The sequence below is a fragment of the Typopeltis vanoorti genome, chromosome 12 (genome assembly GCF_054136105.1).
Source record: "Typopeltis vanoorti isolate ZY-2024b chromosome 12, IOZ_Tvanoo_1.0, whole genome shotgun sequence".
NCBI lineage: Eukaryota > Metazoa > Arthropoda > Arachnida > Uropygi > Thelyphonidae > Typopeltis > Typopeltis vanoorti.
The window spans coordinates 32,990,540-33,015,453 of record NC_143560.1 but is presented as its reverse complement, the minus strand read 5'-3'; the positions used below and the strand labels follow the sequence as shown (position 1 = coordinate 33,015,453).

Genomic DNA, 24,914 nt, shown 5'->3' with positions numbered 1-24,914 from the left:
TGACAAAGTGCCAAGAGGAAAGCTGTTCAAAACCATACATTTATATGGTGTAAATGGGACATTATATCAAGCAACACATAGTCTCTATTTGAGTTGTAAATCAGCAATTAGAAATGAAGAAGGTACAGGAAGATGATTTGATGTTAAGTCAGGTGTACTATAAGAGTGAACATTGCCTTCAATGTTATTCATTATCTATATGGATCACATTATGAAGGAAAGTGGTATTAAATATGATATCAAAATTGGTGATGTTAATCTTAGCTCTTTTTACTTTATGCAGATAATGTTATACTTCTGAATAAATCCAGCACAAGTCTGCATGATTCCCTGACTAAATTGAATAACTGTTGTAATAAATTTGGTATTAAAATTAGCAATAAAAAGACAAAGGCAATGAAAACATCATCAACTGTAATCATGAGTTGAAAACATCATCATCATCAAGCATGAATGCTGAACCTGTAGAACAAGTAAAACATTCCAGCTCTCCCTCGATGAGTCTAAGGACTCCTTGGAATAGTTTGTAATAATAATAATAATATAGGCACAATTTTTAGTGAAGATAACAAATTAACTATGAAAATAGAGAACAGAATTAGTAAAGCTGGTATGGTAGGAAGTTGGCTGAATAAATTTTTATGGAATGAGAAAGAATTTAGTCAAAACACTAAATTAGCTATGCATTTGAACACTGTCTTGTATATATATATACAAGAGTGTTCAAACCAATTTTTAACTTATGGATCTGAGAGAACTGGGTTAGAAATAAACCACTTGATCAAGAACTGGACACCTCTAATATGAAAGTTCTGAGAAAGATTAGTCAAGTGAACAGATGGTATTAATGGCAGTATCATATTAAAAATGAATATATTAAGAAAGAACTTGCCATTGTCAGCATTCAGGAATGTGTTAGTACAGCTAATCTAAGGTGGTATGGTCAATTAAATAGAATAGGAAAGATTAGCAAAACAAGTGTTCTTTGTGAAAGTGGCAAGAAAAAGACCCAGAGGAAGATCAAGATGTAGATGGACTGATACATTAAAAAAAGCCTTAAAAGACTGAAATATAAGATCTGATAATGTTGGAGTCTTGGAAGATATCAGATTAATTTGGAGGAAAATTGTTGATCAAAAGTTAGGCACAAATGATGTAACTTTTTCATGTAGTACTATCATAATTATCCTGTATACCTCAGGGTACATATCAGAAATTTGATGAGAATAATAATGATTATTTCCAATATTTTTGCAAAGTCAAATTGCCATCATCAGGAAACACAGTACGGTATAAAATATTCATGCAGGCACTACACTGAGTAATGAATTCTGTAAATGGAGAATGTCAGAAATCCATTAAGCTGACGTGTAATTAAAGTGTGGAGAAAGGAGATACTCTTATTATTTTCCTTTTCTAAAGGTGAATTGAATTCTGGGATGTTGGTCGATTAGATATGTTAAAAAATGGTGAGAGCAGCCAGGCCATGTAACCAAATGTAGAACCAATCATCAATAAAGCATAGCTAAACAGTGGGTCTAAGTGATACAGAGTTTAAGGTTTCTTCTTCAAAGGCATCTATAAAGTAGTTAGCCAGGTGCATAGAATTCTAGCAGATGGCTCTCCCTTCTATATCTTTATAGAACTTTGAAATTAAACAGCGCTAAGATGTTGGGAGGAAATTCAACTTGAATAAGGTCAAAATAGCTTTTAAGTGGGACACTGGTGAACAGAGAGGAAACATAAAAATTGACCATTATGTCAATTTTGATGTTATAAAGAATCTTGTAAGGAAACAGAAAAAAAAAAGTAAATAAGATAGTGATGTTAGAACTAATGATGTTGGTAGTGACCAATATAGTATGAAAGGATTATTGGAAGAAATGAGAAAGAATATAATAAATTTAGTTTAATTCTTTATCCAAGTGTAAGCAAACAAAGTTTGCACCTAAAGTATCTTCAGGACTGAGGCAACTCGTGGTAAAGGTGGACTAAGTTCTCATCACTTGTCTTAGTATCTCCCATAATGAAAGCACATCTCCTTGTGGACATGTATAATGCTATGCATTAAGGGAAGGGCCACTACCCAGACAGGTTTTGATCTTTATCGAGGTCTCATCAGTGGGAGCCAGATCCAGAGGTGGTGATACTAAGGTGGAAGTAATGGAGAAGTCATATTTACCTATACGAGTTGTTAAAAGGTGTCACAACTTATTATTAAATTACTCTGAATTAGAGAAAGTTGATGGAAGTTTTTTCACTTGGTTATACTATACATTAAAGATACCAAGAAATCATATACTTGGTTTAATCCTTTATCCAAGTCTAAGCAAACAAAGTTTGCACCTGAAGTATTTTCAGGACTAGGACAACTCGTATAAAGAAGCTAAGACTTTACATCACTTTGTTTGCTTACACTTGGATAAAGGATTAAACCAAGTATATAATTTCTTGGTATTTTTAATTTATAGTATAATCAAGTGAAAAAATCTTCCAATTTCTCCAATCCAGAGTAATTTAATAATAAGGTGTGACACTTTTGGCAACTCATATATGAAAATATGACTTCTGCATTACTTCAACCTTAGTATCACCTCTGAGTCTGGCTCCTACTGACGAGACCTCAAAAAAGGTTGAAACTGGTCTGGGTAGTGACCATTCTAATAATGCATAACATTATACTTGTCTGCAAGGAGATGTGCTTTGCATTATGGGATACTAAGGCAAGTGATGTGAAGTCTTAGCTTCTTTATACGAGTTAGCCCCAGTCCTGAAAATACTTCAGGTGCAAACTTTGTTTGCTTACACTTGGATAAAGGATAATAATTTCTTGGTATCTTTAATTTAATGAATGCAGATGGTACCTTTGTATCAGAAGCTGATGAGATTATTTAAATGAGGAGTACTCACTTTGCTAAGATCTTTCAACCAAGTTCAAGTGTAACATGCATAGTGCTACTACTGCATTGGATGAAGAGATAGAGATAAATGAGAATGAGGTCAAAGGACTGTTGTATAACCTGGACAAGAATTCAGCAATAGAGACAGATAGGATATCAGTATGCATGCTAAAGGAATGTTCAGCCAAATTGGCTGGGCCTTTGACATGTTTGTATAACTTGAGTCTCAGTACAGGAAAGATACCACAGGAATGGAAATTCATGTGTCTATCTATTGACCTATCAGTTTCTCTGGAGTGGAAGGAAGATTTTAGATACAGAAATGGGTAGACAGACAAGCTATACTCTGCAAGGAATAACACAGTTTAATAAAGGAAGGTCATGTTTTAGCAATTTACTCATATTTTATAACAACATTATGGCTGAGTTGGATAAAAGGAATGTATATACCATGATCCTGTTAGATATTGCTAAGGCATTTGATAGAATATCACATGAAAAGCTGTTGTGTAAACAGGAGAATATGGGATTAGAATATAAACTCTTCGCTCAGATAAGTGGATGGTTGATGGACAGGGATCAGAAAGTGGTATATGGTGAGTGGGAATCTGCCAGATTTAAGGTGACTATTGGTGTACCACAGTGATCAGTCCTTGGATCATTGTTGTTCAAGCTATACCTTAAAGATACTGGGAAGGATCTGGTAGATGTTCAGCTGTTTGCTGATGATGCAAAAATAGGTAGGGAAATCATGGATGCTAGTAATATCCAACACTTGCAGAATGATTTGAATTGTTGGACAAGTGGTTAGCATACCCACTCTCCAACAACAGTCTACAAGTTTGAATCCCACTGTGGGTATGGATGTTTGTGATTGTCTTTATGTGGGAGATGAATTTCATTGCATGGTGTAATGCCACTTCCCTGCTTATTGGAGGCCTGAAGTGGCTTGAAAAAGTTCCATATTTGTTCTCTAGAGCATGATCTCTGGTCTATGTAAAACATGTTAAAAAATACAATATATATATATATATATGTGCTAGCCTGATTGGCCGAGTGGTTAGTGTATCTGCTCTCCAGCTGATACACAAGAGACTGTAGGTTCAAATCTGCCTAGGCATGGATGTTTGTGATTGTCTTTCGCCTCCATACATTCATTCATTCACACACGTGAATAAACACTCCCCCAAGATGGACTGGATCACCGTGGGGGATAGTAGACCCATCCTCCTGCAATGGGAGAGGCCTTCACACTATAGTGGGTAGAAAACAGGCTGAATATCATCATCATATAATTGATAAAAAAAATAGAAAAAAATCCTTAGCCCATCCATGGTACCAAATGTGCTATAGGTTTGCAAATAACCTTTCATGGGTGGAAGCAACAAAAAAATATTTAAAAAAAATATTAAAAAAAAATTGGATTGTTGGAGTTATGCTCCTAGCATAACTCCAACAATCCAATGACACATTAGATTGTTGGAGTTATGCTAGGAGCAACTGATGAGGCTAGAGATTTGGAGTTATGGTGGATAGGAAATTGAAGTTCAAAGGTCACATAGCAAAAAAATTGCAAATACAACTCAGTGTATAACTGCAGTGTTGAAAGGAACATTGACAAATATGGAAAAAGGGGAGTAATTTTGCCTTTTTACATGGCCATACCAGAATCATCATATAAACATAATGATTAATGGAGAGATGACTGAGAGCTTTCTTATTTCCACTGGAGTTCTTCATGGAGACTCTTTAGCACAATCTCTTTTTATTATTACCCTTGATCATGTATTCAGACTCACAGGAAATGGGTACAGAATAACTCTTAAAGATTTGACAGGACAAACCCACATAAGCAGTCTCTGTTTTGCAGATGATGTTGTGCTGATTGACTTTAACATTGAGATGCCCAAAATAAACTAAATAATTTATGTATAAATTATTTAGTTTATTTTAGTTCAGCATAACTCAGGGGCTCAAATTGGTGAGTATGGGCATGGCAAACCCAAGATACCCAAGCTAGACCTGATCTTACTTCCTACAATATGCACTTGGTATATCATATCTATAGACTGGTCTTCTACTCTTCTTTCCTCTACTCTCTCTTACTTCGACCCCCCCCCCAGTGCTATTAGAGCAATTCAAGGAAGAGGGGGGGTGACTCTTTCCTCTCGAACTGTAGTTCCCACTATCTATTAAAAAAAACCAAGCCTAGTTGTCTTAAGGTGGCAGCAGCACCACCACTAGAATATCTACTGTTATGCTAGTAACTTGACATAGGGAAACACATGTTACTTTCAAGTCTCAACGAAATCCAAACCAGACAGAAAACACAGGAAAAGGCTGCAAATGCAAACTGGAAAAGGTTAAGAAATTTTGGAAAAAGAAAAATGTGGTGAAATATGCTACATGGAACATTAGAAGCATAGCACATAAAGAAGAAGAATTAGGTAAAATTTTAAATGAAGAAAATATAGAAATTGCAGTTCTTACAGAAACAAAAAAGAAACTTAAAGGAACAAAAGAAACAACTAATTATCATATCATATATAGTGGAGTGGACAAACAAGTATGTGCAAAAGTTGGTGTAATGCCATAAATCAATTAAATCAAAAATAACTCATCATACATACTGGAATGAAAGAATATTAGAAGTGCAATTAAAATTAAATAAAGCAAATAAGTTGTTGGAGTGTATGCCCTGAAGAAGGAAAAGAAGAAAATGATGATTTTTACAAACACTTACAAGGAGCATATGAAAAATTAAATAAAATAACAATCTAATTATAACAAGAGATCTTAATGCTAGAATAGGAATGAAATTAATAATAATATGGAAAAATTTGGAGAACCAACAGTAAACAAAAATGGTAAGCAACTCATTGATTATATAATATATAATAATTTAAAAATAATAAATACAGTCTACAAACATAAACATATACATAAGTATACATGGTGTGCAAGAGGACAAAAATTGATAATAGACTACTTTATAGCAAATGAAAAAGCAGCAAACCTCTTCCTAGATGTTAAAATCAGAAATAGACACAGATCACTATTTAGTGCAGACAAAATTAAGGTTTCCACCAAATTGGTTACAAAAAAATAAATCAACTAGAGAAACAAAATCTAATTACCAAGTAAAACTACTAAACGATTCAAGTATAAGAAATTTATACCAACAGAGGATTAATAACTACTTAGAAAAAATAAGAAAATTAAGACATCGAGAAAGAATGGAATAATATAAAAGAAATTATTACATCAGTAGCATATGAAAGTCTAGGAACATGCAAAAAATGTCATAAAAATAAAAAAATTACATAAATGGGACAATGAAATAAAACAATAATTGAAGTAAACAACAAATCCTAAAGAACAGAATAGAAGGCAATATTAGGCTAAATGACTACAATCTTGAAGAAGTAAATAATTTTTAATACCATGGTTCCAACATCAATACTCTGACATAGTGAAAAGAAAGCACAAAACTCTTCAATTCCATAAAAGTGTAATTAATATCTGGAAACCAATCTCCACCACAAATACCAAAATTTGTCTATACAAAGCCACCAGTCAAGCCATATTTATATATATGGTGCCCATAAATGGGACATCACTACTCAACATTAATTAATATCATCATAGGACTTCCCGTAGTGCAAATGGAAAAACAATGGGACATTGTGCCCTTTGACTGGAAAAGACCCGAGTTTGATTCTCATCATTATGAGAAAAATCTTTATATAGGTTTTTCCAACTAAAAGTGAGCTAGCTGTTCGCATACAGATGCAGCAGGATTTTTTTCTCGCAGAAACTTAAGATTTTTCATTTTACATACAGACAAATGGGCCATGGATATCACATGCAATTCACAGACAAAAAAATACTTTTGTGGTGGTTGTTGTTGTATTCAGTAGATGGCATTCGTTGTGTGTAGTTGGAGGAATGAGTAGTAAAGGTGATGAGTTGTGTGTGTAGTTGAAGGATTAAAGATTGAACTAGAGGTCCCTCCTGTGATGAGTCCTGTAACTCCTTGGAGGTGTCACATAATAAAAAATTCAGGGCTTTTGCTCTCTACAGACCAATTAATGAACACAAGAAAGAGGAAGATGAAGAAAACAGCTTTGGCAACAGACAACCAAACTCTTTTGGTTGACACTTACTTTATATACTCCAAGCATTGAGAGAAGAGAGAGCTGATCTTTGGTAGAACAGATAAGATTAACAAGTTTCCAGTGGGGCTTAAAAACTGTGTAGAGGTTGTACTTTTTTAAAGCCTGGCCTATTTTTTCTGATATGCCCCAGGTGATGGTATTTCTGAAATCCTTCTGAAGGTGTGTGTGTGTGTGTGTGTGTGTGTGTGTGTGTGTGTGTGTGTGTGTGTGTGTGTGTGTTATAAGTGTTATTTGTACTCCTTGAAGATGACTCAGACTGAGACAAGACATTGGAAGCATTAAAATTAGTTTTTAATCCTTTCCTAGTGCTGTCAATATCCATTAAACCTCCAACATGAAGCCATTATCCTTTTCACACACTTCTAGCTTATTCAAATTGCCTACCAAGAGTTCACTTAAGATGAATTTAATTTTCTAATATAGGATAACTATGGTACTGAAACTACTATCTTCTTTGCTATTTTCATTTTATATGGCCGATATCCCCCATATGGATTCCACCATATCTGCTTATTATGCAGATAACACTGCAATTCTTACCAGGTCATTCTGCCTGAAACTAATAACCAAATATCTACAAAATGCAGCCACTGATCTTGAATTGTGGTTTTGGAAGTGGAGAATTGACGTAAATGCTGAAAAAAGTTATCCAGTTTTATTTACAAGAAGAAAAACATCATCTCATAATTCAGATCCTATGGAAACTAGAAGTCAAATATCTGGGAATAGAACTTGATAAAAGACTCCATTTTGGAGTCTTTTATCAAGTTCTATATATCTTATATTTACACCAAGACAAATAAAGCAATGACCCAATTATACTGATCAACAGATGTAGTCAGTTAAGTTCAGACAACAAATTACTTATTTACAAAGCAGTCATCAGGCCAATACTGACATATCGATTGCCAGTGTGCAGTCACACACCCTCCAACATCAAGAAGCTCCAAATTATCCAAAATAAATGTTTATGCATGATTTTGGAACATTAGGAACTCATGATTTTGCTGAGGCTGACATTCCTGATATTCTTACATTTCTTCAGCATCCTGCTCTAAAGTACTCTTCACAAGCAGCTACCAATCCAAATCAATTCAGTGAAAGGTCAAAAGCGATGGTACTGAATAACAGGGTTTTGCCATCTTAAGAATTCTACCTGGTTCCTGACAACAGGCCTGCCCACACACACACTGGCAGGTTTTTCTGCTACTTAATTGATCAAGGTTAAGCACAGTGACAGTTCTCTCCTCTGGTTATGCTGGGGTGAGGTTTGGCTCAGTTTTTGGGTGGAGTTTTTCAGATTCCAGAGAGTAATCCTTTTGAGCACTAATTAATTTGCATCTACTTGAGACAGTGACTCCTTTGAGGCACCAATAGATTTGTAGCTACTGGACAGTTGCCTTTTAAAGCTCACTCATTCCAAGTTTTTGAAACTTGTGAACTTTGAACATTTTGTTTCCCGCTTGGATTCTGTTGAGAACTAATATTTTCAAACAGCTGTCAGGCCAGTGGGGGAAAAAAAAAAGAAGGTAATTTAAGCACTAATAAAATGTGAACATACAGGCTCCTGGGCAGAACTTCTGTTTTTTTTCAGTAGTGAAAGCCAAGGCAACTCTGATGCCGAAGGTTATATTCTCATAAACTCTCTAAGTTTCTTCCTATATTTGGCTATAAAATATGGATGGATCCTCCATTTTAACATATAGGTGAAAATTCTAAAATCTTTTGTAGTCAGCCTTGTATTGTATACAGTGAGACTGCTACTAAAGAAAAAGATGAAATTTTTATTAAAAAAAAAAGATTATTAGATATTACCTGGATCATCTCACAGAGGGATGGCTCTTTCTCAGATTGTTGTACAATCTCAATAACTGAAGGGTCTTGGAAAACTTTCAAATAATTGTTTTTGCCATAATTCACTCGCTGTTCCTGAAAAAGTAATAAAAAATTCATGTTAAAATTATTTAACTTTTGGAATTTTATGACTGATGCATAAAGGTGTAAACAGAGTAGAAGTCCATTATAATAAGAGATTACAATGGTCAGAAAAGATGATACAGTGATCTCTCATTTATCAAACCTTCAGTTAACTGACCCTTGAGCTGACTAGAGTGTCAAATGATTTCTTGTATAGTACCATGTATTCATACCTTCAATTAGCCAACCCTTCAATTATCTGACCAGCAAATTACTCTCCAGTGTGGTTGTAAAATTAAGGGATTACTGTATAACAAATGTTTTAATATTATTATTATTATTAACAGCTGCAATGAAATGTAGACATAAGCTGGTGATTAAAAGGCTTATTAATGAGAAATTAGTAAGCCTTTTAAATAACGTTTTTTTAATAATGAGCCCTATTGTATAAATTTACAGCACAAAATCAACTAGTTATTAAGATAAAATTGCTTGATTAATTTACTTCTAATGATTGATAAACAGGATCTCTATTTACATCATGAAAATTATGGAAACAACTACCATGAGTAAAACTTTAGTTTAATATAAACCAAAATAAATGCTCAATGTTTTGACCTTCATATAAAGGTCATCATGGAGTATGCACAATATATACAAAGAAACAAGATGCATTACAATCTACACAGCATGCTAAAGTTACTGACCAACTGTTACAACTATTGACCTGACCTCTGGTGGGAAAAAAAACCCTTACTACATCACAGCTAGAGTCCTATTATTATTATTATTATTATCTATTAGGTTACAAAATTAAATTAAGCTGGAAAGCAACATGTTTACAAAAAAGAAAAAAAATTAATAAATAATAAATAATAAAAAAAACTACTTATATAAGTATACATATAAATTACAACCAACTGGTATGGATAGTGGCCAATAAAAGCTGAAAAATTGCTTAGAGTCCTAAAGTCAGGATTTGCTGGAAACTAAGTGGCTGAATGTGTGCCATCCAGATTCTTCGGATTTTTATGCCACCATTATTGTTAAGATTAGGGTAGTTAATCAAATTTTCACAGGCTTCTTTAAATTTTCATACCAGGTTTTTGTATGATGTAACAAGCAGGTACTTTTCCAATTTGGTGTAGGATGTTAAGAGCTTGATCTGAGAGGCCTGCTTCACCAAAATTGTTAAATTTAATGTGTCTTTTGTTTTTTTTTTACGGACAGGGATTGTACGTCCAGTTTCCCCAATATAAGATAAGTTACAGGTGCAATAGATGCAATGAACTCAGGATGTGCCAGTGGGGGGGGGGGGGGGGGGGGGGGGGGGAGAGGATCCTTAGAGGAGTTGAATATTTTAATTTTAAAGGTGGTTTAAAAGTGGCATTAAGATTATAATGGTGTAGGATTCTATTAATTTTTTCTGATAACCCTTTAATATATGGGATAGCTATGGTTTTACTGGTAATCTATATTGTTTTTTCATGAAGTTTTATGAAGAACTTTATTAGTAGTATGTTTGCTATAGCCATTATTTATAAATGTATTGCTAATAATTTTTAATTCATGTTTAAGAGCTTGTTCATTAGAGCAAATTGTTATAGCTCTGTTTTTGAGGACGTTAATGACTCCAAATTTTTGTGAAGGGTGGTGATATAAGTTAGCATGTATATATATTGGCCAATATATGTAGGCTTGCAGTAAACAGTGAAGGATAGACAGCCTGAGGGAAGACGTGTGACTAGTGTATCCAGGAAAGGGAGCGAGTTCTGATTTTCAATTTCAATAGTGAATCGTATGTGCTCGTGTTGTTTGTTCAGGTGGCTAAGGAATGTGTTTAACGTTTGGTGGCCAGATAACGAAAACATTGTCAACATATCTAAGCCAAACTGTAGGTTTTAGAGTAAAGGAATCAAGAGCACGTTGCTCAAAAGCTTTCATATAAAAGTTAGCAATTAGGGGTGGATAGAGGTGAGCCCATGGCTGTACCTTCTTTTTGTAGGTAAAATTTATTTTGCCACATAAAGTAACCAGAACGTAGTATGTGGACAAAGAGAGCCGTAATGTCAGGAGGAAAATTTTTCTGTAGGAGAAGAATTGTGTCACTGATTGGGACATTTGTGAAAAGGGCAGAAACGTCAAAACTGACTAATTAATTATCTTTGTTGAGTGTTATGTTTTTAATTTTGTTTATAAAGTGCTGTGTGTTCTTTATATAGGAGGGGAAATGACCTACCAACTCCTTGAGTGTTGAAGCTAATTTCTTGGCTAGGTGATAATTAGGGACGTCTATTCCCTCAACTATTAGCCGAAGTGGAGCATTATGTTTGTACGCCTTGGGAGCACCATATATTCTGGGAGAATGGACATAATGGGGTATAAGTTTTTTAACAGTGTCTGACAGCCAAGAAGTGACAGACTTAAGTAATTTCACAGTTTTTTCTTTATCCTGTTTGTCGGATTATAGTTCACAAGCTGATAGGTGCTGTTATTGGAGACTAATTGATTCATCTGCATTGATGTAAGTTGATCTGTTAAAGAAGACTGTTCCATTACCTTTGTCCGATTTTGTTATAATTATGTCTTGATTAGCTTTTAATGACTTGATTGTTGCTAGTTTTGTTTTTGTAAGATTGCTACATATGGTTTTCTTTTTATTCAAAACATTGCTGGTTTCTAAACAAATTTTATCAGCTATATTATTTGGAAGCAACTTAATGCCTTTTTCTGTGTGGTATATAACATCCAGTTTATTAACAGTTCTAGGTGCTACTGTGAAGTGTATACAGAGTATTTCATACTCTGCTTTTGCTTTTCTTACCACATTGGTTACCCTTCTGGCCTGTGCTTTGTACTGTGCATGTGCCTGTTGGTCACCTTTCTCCTTGAATTTCCCACAATTTTTCCTTTTTTGCAGCTCCAGCTTAATGATGATATTCATTCATTTAACTACACTTGATTTACTCTCCTGACTCTAGGTATGCAGTATGCAGTCTACCATTATTTCCCTCAAACACTCCTTTACCACTTTCCATGCACGATCAACATCCAGTCCTTGCAGTTTTACATGCCATGGCATTGATCCAAGCAGTCTCCTAAACTTGTCATACTTACCGGCCCTGAAAATCCACATATATTCCACACATTTAGCCACCTCCCAGGTCAAGACCACATGATCACCCTCACCAATTGGCAGCAATGGTCATAATGGTTACAGACAAATTCTCAGATGCAATTACTAGATCGAGCACTCTCGCCTAATATATTCCATCACATGCTGTCTCAGGTAATTATCCCTTAGTAACTGAATAAATTCCGTTTCCTTCCTCCCATGTGTCCTCTCCTCCTTGCAATGTATGTTCCCATAGTTGAAATCCCCCATAATAATTATCTGCCCTCCAGTCATTGAGCTTCTTTGCCAATGCACACTATCTCCATCATCTTTTCCATCTCCTGGTCTACAGAAGCATCCAACTGTATATTTTGTTCTGCTCACCTCTATATCCCACCAGATAGCCTCAAATGTGCTATTTTTACTGGTCTGTAGTTGAACTCTATTATATTTGGTTTCAGTTCATCAGCTATCATCAATAACACTCCCCCCCCTCCATTTTTTTCTCTGTATCCTCCCTTAAAACACTATACCATTCACATTCTGTCCTACTAACTATACTATATCATCTTCTATAAGTCCACATCTCACTAATGCCAATAACCTGTGGCAGAAATGAACCAATGCCAAATATTCCTCCTGCTTGTTCCGAATGCTCCTGGCATTAGTGTACATAAAGTGCAAAGGACCCTTAGGCCCACTGCTATCCTGATGCTTTATACTAACTATCACATTCTGGTTTGTTACCAGTGGTACTAACTTTTATACACATTCTTACACTCAACTGCCTCACTGATGTCTGCATATCCACTCCACAGCTTTCCCACCCCTCTAGTTTTCCTGATTTTGCACATCCAATTTCACTTCATTCAATAGCACTTTTTCCAGACTCTGAACACCAAATCCATTCAGATGGAAACCATCCTTCTTACATAAGTCCTTTCGCCCATCAAACTCACTCCACACATTCACAAACTCCACGTTATTCCTCCTGCAAAACCTGTGTATCGAGTCATTTGCTGTTATGGTCCTCATTCTCACCTTTACCCTGTCATATTGTGGCAACACTCACTATCTTAACTCTTTCACTCTTTTCTTTTGCTATTTCCAGTAATTCTTTCATGTCCTCTCTCATACCATACTTCTCTTCTTTCAAATCATTCAATCCATCCAAAATGATCAACTCTCACTTTACCCTTTTGGCTCTAATAGCCTCACTAACATCATTACTTGTTGCACTTGAGAAGTGCGATTTTGTCAATCTCTCTTGCCAATCACATTTCTTATGATAGAAATATATATGCAAGATATGTTATATGATGTGAAAGAGAAAGAGAGTAGAACAAGTGATCTGAAACAGCACCCATGAAAATACCTATAGAAAAGTCATTGAAGAAAGGAAGTCATCTATCAAACAGGAATGCCTTCTACTGGATATCAACAAGCATTTTTAGGTAGGTTTTGGTGCAATACCACAAATGTGAGAACAATACAGGGTAGGCAAAATCCTAGAATGGCCTCATACTATCACACATTTGTTGAGTCATATGATAGAACTTGCATAACGTGTGTCACTTTGAGCAGAAAAAAATGAGTAAAAGGGATTTGGAGTGGTGCATTAACATCACATTTTGTGTAAAGTCAGGCAAAAGGGCAAGTGGCATTCAAGACATATTTAAAGTGGCTTATGGCAAAGATGCCATGAAAGAGTCGCGGCAGTAGTGTCCGGCGCCTGTGTGCAAAATTTTAGTTGGCACCCCTATACTCCTCCCCCAATAAAAAATCACTTTATAAAAATGTATCAGTGAGTTAAAATGAAATACAAAATATATTAATTATAAGTTTATTGAACAAAAAGCAGAAATTACAAAAAAAATTTATAAAAAAAACAATAAACATACAAGAAGGGTACAAAAACAACAAAAATAATTTGAAAAAAAAAATAAAGTAAATAATAAGATAAATAAATAACAGTAACTTACAAGTATATAAAATAGGAACATATTAAACATTATTGGGTAAAGAAATAGTTAAATAAATATTTAAACAGAAAGAAAAATCACTTAGTGAATTGAACTTTTCTAGTTTTCATTAATGAAAATTCTTGAATATAATATCATGTATATCAAGTTGATCCAAAATATCTGACTCTATTGATATAATGGCAAGATTTGAAAGTCTGTCTTGTACCACTGTGGAGCACAAGTATTATTTAATAATTTTAAGTTTAGAAAAGGACCGTTCCGCAGATGCTACAGATACCGGTAATGACAAAAGAATCCGAAGAGCAATTGTAAAGTTTGAATAAATATACTGAATTATCTGATATATATCGTTTTTAAAATTAGAAATAAATGGTTGATAGTGTAAAATTTCTTCGTATAAATCATCTGTGTCAATGTCTGAATGATTCTCATGTGTTAATTTTTGTCGTAACTTTTTTACAAGATAATAAATATTCTTTATTTCGTGAAGTACTTAACAAATACAAAAGCTGAAATGAATTCATATATTCTTTTAATAAAGTAAATCTTTCCTTCAAAGATTGTAATATTTGATCTATTATGCAGAGAAAAAAAATTATTTTAAATGAAATTTCAGGATCTACTATATTTTCATTTTCATGTTCGTAATCAAATTGGGTTGTCTTTTTATGTCGCCTTAGTAGTCTACTACTACAAAATACAGATTCTGCGTCAAATTTTGCTGCAATTAATTTTAGTTTCTACAATTTCTTTTAAAGTTTCGTCACCTATAATAATTTAAAAATTGATTTAGATCATTCAATGCATCTAAGTAAGTTGGAGATTCATAGATGAAGACTGCAGTATTTTGCTGACAAAATTCACTTTATTTAAAATATCATACCAAATCTTTGGCGCCTTTACTATCCTGGTGCCTGTGTGAGTCGCACACATTGCACATATGGCTGGTGCGCCCCTGTATTTGTGTGGCATAAGAGGTTTAAAGAGGAATAGGAAGATGATTAAATGTATGGGTAGTGGCAGAAGAATTAAATTTAGACAGAGAAACAGTGAAGGAGATTTTTCCAGATGATTTGGGAACTGGATCATCTATCACAACAATGGCCCTGCATATGATGCTACACATATCTGTGAGTTTCTGGCTAAAAAGTCAATCACAAAATTGGATCAATATTGTGTATTCACCAACCTGAATTTCTTGTGAGTTTTGGTTGTTACCAAAACTGAAGAATGTCTTGAAAGGACACAGATTTTCTGATATTTCTGACAATGTTATGTGATGACAGTAATAAATAACATTTTAGAAGAGGAGGTCCAGTAATGTTTTGAACAATCTCAGCATCATCTAACTAAATGCACTGATGTGCAAGGGGATTACTTCCAAGGTAATAATAACCACTAGTCTATAAGTAAGCAAATATAGCTTTTTAAGTATGCATTTTGAGAATTTTAGTGTCATATACTAATGTTGGGTAGATGTGGGATTTATATAAAAGGTATATAGATGAGAAGTAGTGTCTTGAATGGTAAAGAAAACCAAGTCTATGAGACTGAGCAGACTATGAATATAACATGTGTACACCAGGAAATGTTAAATAAGGTGTAAAGAAGAACCAAGAAAAGAAATCTGACCTTAAATGAGACAGTCCAATTGCAAAGGGCAGTTCATAAGATGGTAGCTTGGTAAGGAGGCCTCAATGCCAAACAGGATCAAATGCATTATAAATGTCAATGAACATGTGAATTTCCCTAAACATTTTCATGGCTTGTGTCCAAATTTTCTGTAGAACAAGAGTGGTAAAATTCATATTAGTCGCTAATTAGGGGAGCTTCCATGAAGTGAAGAAGTTTGCCATTGATGACATTCTCTATTTGACTTTAAATTTTTCAGCAAATGACAACGTATATTAAAATATTAATTAAAAAACTTTAATTAATACCTTCCAATATTTCGGCAATGTAATGTTGCCATCTTTTGGGAATAAAACTATGATATGTGCATGCAGGCACTAATGATGAGCAAATGAGACTGAAGAAGGCAACTCCCATTTGTCCTAGAGTCCTAAAGATGCTCCCCCCCCCCTGTAGTGGGCTAAATTGGGTTGTCTTGGCTGTTGGGCTGATGTTCTTAGGATGCACACTTCCCAAATTTGGGGCAGTCTCATGCACCCAAATTTGTTGAGGTTTGGGAAGTTTTTTAGAGCCGAGGCTGATTCCAAGAATAATCTTTCATATTTATATTTGCTGCAGTGTAGTAAAGTGGCTTTCTTCCAGCGTATTCTGTTGTAGGTATCTAGTGCATGGTCTGCAAATCCTGAGTGGCTGTATTGGTGAAACCGGATGTAGTCTTTGTGTTCGGATATCCTGATATTAGCTGTCCTGCCTGTTTGGCTGTAGAAGGATAATTTAAACTGCAAGGGACCTAGTATACTCCAAGTAGGTCTAGGGGAAGTGGCTGGTCTTTGGTGGAGTGGATAAGGGATGCCAATTTCTTATATGGTTTGTAACAGGTAGTCAGGTCATATATTTTTAGGATTTTTGTTAGCTTTTCAGACGTGGCCTGGATATAAGGAATGAAAGGAACATAATCTCTGCTATGAAGGGAGTGGGGGGGAGTTGTGGAAAACACAACAATGTGTGTTACAAACAAAGATACAATTTGTGTTACATTGTTACTAACAGCAAATACTTGGACATCTTACTTGATCTGTGAAGTTACGGAAGCTAGCGTGAATTATGAATATTCAGTTTGAAGCTGAATTATCTAATGAAGATGATCACACTTGATTACAGAAAACCAACCTTCAAAGATATATAACCAAAGTGATTATCAAAATTGGAAGGTAAAGGCAGCAAACGATAGCAACAGAGTGTAATAAGGCACAATTTTGGGCAAAGTAGATCATAAATATGAGATTCTAGGTTTAGCCATCTCTAGAATGGGATGACAAATGCACATGATACTGCCTTTCTTAAGATGGAATCATGCAGAATTTGTGAATGCCAGCTGAGGTATTTTAAGAAATGACAACTTAGGTTTGGATAAATTTCACTGGTGTGCATACAGTATTAACATTTAAGTTGAGGCTATAATGGTCAAGTATTTTTTTATGAGATTTTTTTAAAACTTTATTTTGGTGTATTTTTTTGTTTATTCGGGTTTAGATAAATTTCACTGGTGTGTATACAGCATTAACATTTAAGTTGAGGCTATGATGGTCAAGTATTTTTTATGAGATTTTTTTAAAACTTTATTTTGGTGTATTTTTTGTTTATTCGGATTTGGATTTATTTTACCAGAAATATTCACCAGATGGATGCTGGGGAGATTTTTCAATGGACATGTTTAGAGATTGTTTATTTTAGGGTACAAAGACGGATGACAAAGATGGTTTCAGGACTGTACAATTTTGGTTATGAGGATCAGCTGAGGGAATGTGTACAGAGTTTGGTGGATAGAAGAAGGAGAGGTGATATGATTGAGACTTTTAAACTGTTGAGAGGTGGTTACAGGGTTGACACTGGGGAGTTCTTTCGCTTGGTTAAACAGCGGGAAGGAGTGATGACAAGAGGCCATCCCTGAAAGTTACGAAAGGAAACTGTGAGCAAGAGGGTGAGGAGTGGTTTCTTTGCATGGAGGGTGGTTGAACCATGGAGTGGTGAGAGCGAGAACGGTCAATGAGTTTAAGGAGTGGTATGATAGACTTTGTGTTTCTTAGGGGGGGAACTCCCCTCGATGAGTCTTGACAGCCTTTATGTTCTTAGGAAGGACTTCCCATGATGAGCCTTTTGACTCCATGGAGGCCTGAATAATAATAAAAATAATAATAATAATAATTTCATCTCCATAAAGATATTTTAGGCTCTTTCCAAAAACATAAAATTTTCTTCTTTCTTTCCATGGGATCCTTTTTTATCTCCTTTATACTGCATACAATATTATTTCTCCTATCTCACTGAAGTATAAATATTCTTACCTCTTGCAGTTCTATTTTACACACAATTTACTAATTTTTGTACAAAAGAAAGAAGTTTCCTCTACCCCTTCATAAACAACATATCTGAGTAGAGCGGTTCATGTTAAGCCACTTTACAGTTTCAAAGTTCACCAATTGCTTTTTCCCATAGTAATCCGGTGTCCTTAAGACAGAAGATGAAATTTTCCATTCAGCATTTCCTAGAACATTCAATTAGAATGCCAACTGTAATATCTTCTTTTATTTACAAAATACTTGTTGACAGTCTCAACTCCTCAAGTTTAAGGACTCATAGTTCTATGATTCCTTTTAGGAATCTTCTATTAATATTTTCCCAACTGTCATGTAAAACTTAAAAAACTTCCCAAGAACAAAATTTCTCTGATCTGCGTTCTTAAACTTTCATTAGCTCTCCCTTGTTTTCCTCGTTACCCTGATACCAAATGCTCTCTCTGTCAGCTGTCAATCACCCATCAATCTTCTCGGCGAGCATATGATGGTCTCGCTTGCCATTTACATGCACACTCCATGTAAATGGCAAGCAAGAAGTTAATATAATGGCTGACACGTCTCCACTAGCATAACGAGAATGTCTTTACAAAACACAATACTTAATAATTTTAAATTACAATAAAAAAATTGAAAGTAACACAACTATCAGAATCTAGGTAAATATATCAATTCCACATGGTTTACATTTCGACAATAATAATATAAATAATGGCCACACCGCAAGTGCCGATATATGTGTTATGAAACCAAAACTAATAATATATTAAAGATACCAAGCTATTTTATAAATAAACCTGGTTTTAATCCATTTCCCAAGTAAGCAAACAGACAAGTAAGTCAAGTTTGCACCTGCAAGTAGGGGTGATCCCGTACGTAGTGCAAGTCTAGGCAACTCGTGGTAAAGGTGGAATAAGCTCTGATCACTATTCTTAATATTTACCCTTAATGCAAAGCACATCTCCTCCAGGAGATGTGCTTTGCATTAAGGGTAAATATTGCATTATTACTTGTTTTGGTAAAATACTTATAAGCTCTGTATTACTTAAATCTTAGTATTTCTAAGCCTGGCTCCCACTGATGAGACCTCACTAAAGGTCAAAACCGGTCTGGGTAGTGGCCCCCTTGCCTTTAGTACATAGCATCATACATCTCCTCCAGGAGATATGCTTTGCATTAAGGGTAAATATTAAGAATAGTGATCAGAGCTTATTCCACCTTTACCATGAGTTGCCTAGACTTGCACTATGTACAGGGTCACCACTACTTGCAGGCGCAAACTTGACTTACTTGTCTGTTTGCTTACTTGGGAAATGGATTAAAACCAGGTTTATTTATAAAATTGCTTGGTATCTTTTAACGTATATTATACCCAAGGTAAAAAACTTTCTACATAATAATATATTAACATAGAGAAATAATTGTAAAAAGAATCATAATTTACAATTATGATTCTTTTTAGACAGAACAAGAGGAAAAACAAGGGAGATCATTCCTGTAAAGTTGCAACATTTTGTTAAATTGTGAATGAAGATATTTGAGAATTATAATGCTTCATTCACATTTAACATAATCTACCATAACTTAAGCAACATTTGTAAATATTATTTGATGTTAATTTCTTGCTTGTAAATTATTATTCATATAATTACTTTGAGTTTGTTTATTATTGTTTGATTATTTAATCTAGAATATGTATTAGTACTGAAAGGACTGTGTATTAAAATGTCATTCAATTTATTCTTGTGTTAATGTTGTAAGAAGCTGTGCATATATATTATAAGAATTTGTATTTATCATATTTAAATGTATTTTATGTAAACTACGGATTATTACCTTATTTGTTATTTCTGAAAGAGAATATAAATATGTAGAATTGACAATTGACAATTGACATTTATGTCTTTAAGGGTGAAGCAAGATGCTTTTCATATTCCCCGCTATCTGTCGTGGTTACAGTGAGGGTAAAATTTACGAGCAGTTTGCTCGCCCTGAATGGGCATGGAGATTATGCATCGTTATAGGAGGCTAATATAGTTTTTGGTCTTCTATATTTGAATATGTCCGTTGGCTCATATGCTGCAGCTTGTTGAATCAAATCATTGGGGTGTGTGGACGTCTTTAGAAAAAACTTGGAAGCTAAGGATTGTAGATAAGAGAGAATATATGGAATATTTGTGTCTCTATGGAGCTGGCTGTTTCTAACATACCACGGGGCGTTCAGAATCATTCTCAAGCACTTGTTCTGCACACGCTGAATCTTGATAATGTTAGCGTTAGAGGTGTGGCTCCAGGCTGGAGAGGCATAGGTGATTATGGGACGAATCGTCATCTGGTAAAGTTGCAATTTGATTCTGTTGCTGAGCTTGCTATTTCTATTAATTAGCGGGTAAATCTGAGCTATGGCTTTAGATGCTTTTGCACATGCAGACTTGATATGTTGGTTGAAAGATAGCTTTTTGTCGAGAATTACACCCAGGTAATTTGTTTCTGTCTGCCAGGGAATTTTAGTATTGAATAGTAACACATCTCCTGCAGGAGACATTGGCCTTTTTGAGAAAAGAACCGCTGAGCTTTTCAGGGGGTTGACTTCCAATCTCCACCTAGAGAACCAACCCTCCAGCTTTAGAATGTTTTCTTGAAGCTTTCTAGTAACGAAGTGGGGTCTGAGGGATCTGGTTAGTATTGCCGTATCGTCCGCATACAGCGCTAAAATGGAAGTCATCGGATTGTGAGGGATGTCTGACATGTATACAGAAAACAGCAATGGAGCCAGTAGAGATCCCTGTGGCACTCCAGCAAAGATATGGCGCTGGGACGATATAGAACCGTTAATTTTAACTTGCATTGATCTATTCTGAAGATATGAACGGATTAGATGAACCATTTTTAGTGAGATGCCGGCTGAGATAAGTTTGTGCAGGAGTCCAAAATGCCAGATTTTATCAAATGCTTTAGATAGGTCTAGGAAAACAGCTCCTGTGTACTGGCGCCAGTTGTAGCTGGTGATGATATATTCCACAATTCTATGGATTTGCTGGGTAGTACTATGGTGTTGCCGAAAACCAAACTGTTCTTTAGGGAGGATGTTTAGGTCATTTATTGAGGTTTGGAGTCGTGAGAGGATGACCTTCTCTGCAATCTTACCCAGGTTGGAGATGAGACTGATTGGACGATAATTCTGCGGTAAGTGTGGGTCTTTGCCTGGCTTATGTATAGGAATCACATCAGCCAGTTTCCAGGTGGAAGGAAAATAGTGAAGTCTTAAGATTGCATTTATTATACTGGTCAGATGCACTATAGCTTTTCGAGGCAGCAGCTTGATCACCCTGTTTGAGATGCTGTCTGGTCCAGGAGCTTTATTGTTCTTAAGTTTTTTAATAATATCATATAATTCAACAGGTGATGCGGGTGCAATATGATCAGCACTGGTATCCGGGAGGTTTAGTGCATGTCTAACCTGTCTGTGGATTTTATACAGATGATTGAAATCAATGTTGTTATAAGATGGTTTGCACTGATCCTCAAGATTTTTAAGTATGGCTTCTGCCTTATCTGCATCTGTGTGGATTAGGCCCTGGTTTGAGATTATAGGGGGGAGGGATCTGTTTTTGTTTTTGATGTTTCTCAGTAGGCCCCAGATAGAGTGATCAATAGGTGAGATAGAGGCTAACTTTTTATCCCAAACTTCGTTTCTATGCGTTTTAAGTGCATCTCTTACTGCTCCATTCAATCTATTAAGCACTGTCTTATCCTGAGGAGCGCGAGTGTTACGAAATCTCTTCCTAGCTCTGTTCTTCTCTCTGATCAGGTCCATAATGTCCTCAGGCAAACGATCAGGCTTGGGAACAGGTTTCTGGAAGGTTGCAACCATTATAGCGGACTTAATCTGTTGGGTGAGGCTAGTCACTGCAGAATCCACATCTTCTGGTGTGCATATGTGTGGGACGGGTCCTATTTGATCCCGAAGTGCTTTAGACAATCTCTCCCACGATATGCCTGAATGAGGAGGAGACAGGCATTCTTGTTCTCCCAATTGCAGTAGAATTGGGTTGTGATCCGACGACAGCTCGTTTAGTGATGTAAGGCTGTACTGTAGTTTAATGTCTTGCAGGATGGCTATATCCAAGATGTCAGCAGTGCCAGATGTACTGAGATGAGTTGGTTCGGTAGGTCCAGCCACAACAGCATGGTTTAATCCTGTGTAGCTAGAAAGGATACGACCATTTTTGTTAGTGGATTTACTGTTCCAAGCAGGATGCTTTGCATTGAGGTCTCCAGCGATGATGATCGGTCCTTTTACTCCAAGGATGGCATCCAGATCTGAGGTCAATAATGTCTTTAATGGAGGGTTGTAAGCAGAAAAAATTTTGAGGTTCCCAATTGAGTTTGTGAGAACATTGATTCCTGTGATTTCGAGGTTGGTGGTAGTAGGGTTGGTTATTGAGTGATGATTGATATAGCTTTTGATAAGAGTGGCTGTACCTCCACCTCTATACCCAAGCCTGTCGTTTCTGTAAATCTGATACCCTCTGATTTTCAGGGTGTCAGCAGGCCTCAGGTGAGTTTCATTAATTAGCAGTATATCTGGGTTGTATCTATTATTAAATTCCTGGATTTCTAATAGTTTGTTTTTTATACCGTTGGCATTCCAACCGATAATCCTAAGAGAGTTTGGGACGATTTTTTTCCTATGCATCAGAGAGTGCAGATAATATGGATTGGGTTTGCTGTAGGAATCTTTTTGTGACACTTAAGGATGGATTTGAGTTGCTGAAATCCTGGAGCATGTTTGCAAGAGAAGAGGTGATAACAGCTGATAGATTTGAGTGTGGAGTATTCCGGTTCTGGGTTTGTACTATCTGTTTGGAGCGGGCCACATCAGCATATGTTCTTACTTGATGTTGAAGATTCGTTTTCTTAAGGGGCTCAGTTAATGATGGGCGAGCACCAGTTGTCATGTTCTCACTCTTGGAGAACTGAGTAGCCTGAGCTTCAGGAACTCTCGCATTAGATGACGAGGTAGATTGATGACTGGGATCATTCCATCTGTTTTTGGGATGATGCATACACCCTCTATAATTAGCAGGGTGGGGACCCCCACAATTAGCGCACTTAGCCGGGGTGGTTTTTGGCTTGGCGCAGGTGTTTGTGGGGTGATTCTCGCCACATTTTACGCATCTGAACTGAGCTTTGCATAGCTTCTGGGCATGGCCAAATTTTTGGCACCGGTGGCACTGCCCAGAAGATGATTTCTTTCTCAATGGTTCTGTGGTGATTTTGAGTCCACAGATTGATTTTAAATTATAAATGTCTTTGTAGATGTTATGAATTTCTACTAAGACTAAAGGCATAGGTGTCTTATTTGATCTAAACATTCTAGTGACCTTTATGGGGGGTAGTTCCTGTAGGTTAAGGTCAGTAACTATTTCATCTGTGTCAATATCCTCAGAGACTCCTCGTAAGACTACTTTCAGATTTTTTTCAGAGGCAAGTGAAAATGTGTGATATTGGGTTCCTCTAGTATCCAGTTCCTTTGTAAGGTTTCTATAGTCAGCCACCGTGGTGGGCTGAATTCGTATTCCCTCGTCTGCATTTTTAGCAGACGTGTAATGAATTTGTGAATTTGCCATGATGGTTCTGAGTGTTGTCCATCTCTGCTTTTCCCTTAGGATAATCGGTGGCACCTTTTCATTGTGGGAAACAGAGGGATCTGAAATGGTAAATATGTAGAATTCTGCTGGTGTGATTTTATGTAATTCTTCTGATTGAATTTGATTGGCTAGTAAAGGAGAAACAAAGTTGTTTTTAGTTAGCGCGTGCTTAGAACATGAATGGCTATGATATGGAGAGAAGCCTGTAGATGTAAGTTGAACTGGCTAGAACCGGATTTTGGCGGGAAGAATAAACGCAGTTAATTGGAAAACAAAAGTAAACGAAAAAAAAAAAAAAAGCTTGGGGACAGCGAAGAGAGTGGTCGTGAGTAACGAAGGGCGAGTGGAGATATGCGGAAAAATCGACAAGATAAGGACTGGGAATAAATAGGCATTAAAAACTACCTCTATGGAATTCTGATATTACGTTAGATTCCTAATGATTAGAGGAAGAAACCTGCAGAGCTGAAGTCAATACATAGTGGAAGATAAGGAATTAGTACATGATGTAAATCTAATGTGTCAAGACTTATGTAGCTCTGTGTTTAATATTTCAGTTAACATAGTGAAGATTTCTTTGAATTGTGTTTCCTCATGATAATTAGTTAACAGGAATTTTGAAAGTGTGCCTAAGTGAATTCAATGTACAGAAGTTGTAACCCGGTAAGACTTATCCTTTTTACATCCAGTGTGAAGCAAATGAAAATTATTTCTGCCTAATATATCTTAACCTAGCTGTGGCCTTTAACTATAAATAGTCAAAAGAATGAAGCACTAAAGTGTTTCCCCCTTGAATTGATAACTGCCTTGTGATTCAATTAAGTGTTTATAAACCAGAAGTGAGTTAGAGAACCGCAACTATAAAAATATTTATTGTGAATTCTAAAAATTTGAATTGCGAGAACTATTTTCTATTAATTGGCAGAATATAGAGAACTGAGAGTTGAATGTTTGATACCTAATGCATTGTATCTATTCTGAGCACTAGAACAAAATTGATGTGTAGATGATATGATTTGTCTCATAGAATAGAGACAGGTTGTGATAGAAATACTTATGTCATGAATAATAAGATCTAAGATTTTTGGCTTTAATCTTTAAACCTAACTGAATAGCTACTTGTATCTCAGAGATATTTTAGATTTGTTCAATTGCATTATCTTATTTAGAAAGTTATAC

At 35.7% G+C, this 24,914-nt stretch overlaps 1 protein-coding gene across 2 annotated transcripts in view; it reads right to left on the bottom strand.

Annotated features, from left to right (window-relative positions):
- Positions 1–24,914, bottom strand: part of v (Tryptophan 2,3-dioxygenase vermilion) — a 243,195-nt gene that overhangs the window by 118,316 nt on the left and 99,965 nt on the right. For both annotated transcript variants that reach the window (XR_016549167.1, XM_090401607.1), the window contains exon 8: positions 8,894–9,007. Coding sequence is in view for 1 of the 2 variants with exons in the window: in XM_090401607.1 (XP_090257733.1) it covers positions 8,894–9,007 (114 nt within the window). In the remaining variant the exon portion in view is untranslated. The remainder of the gene's footprint in view (positions 1–8,893; positions 9,008–24,914) is intronic.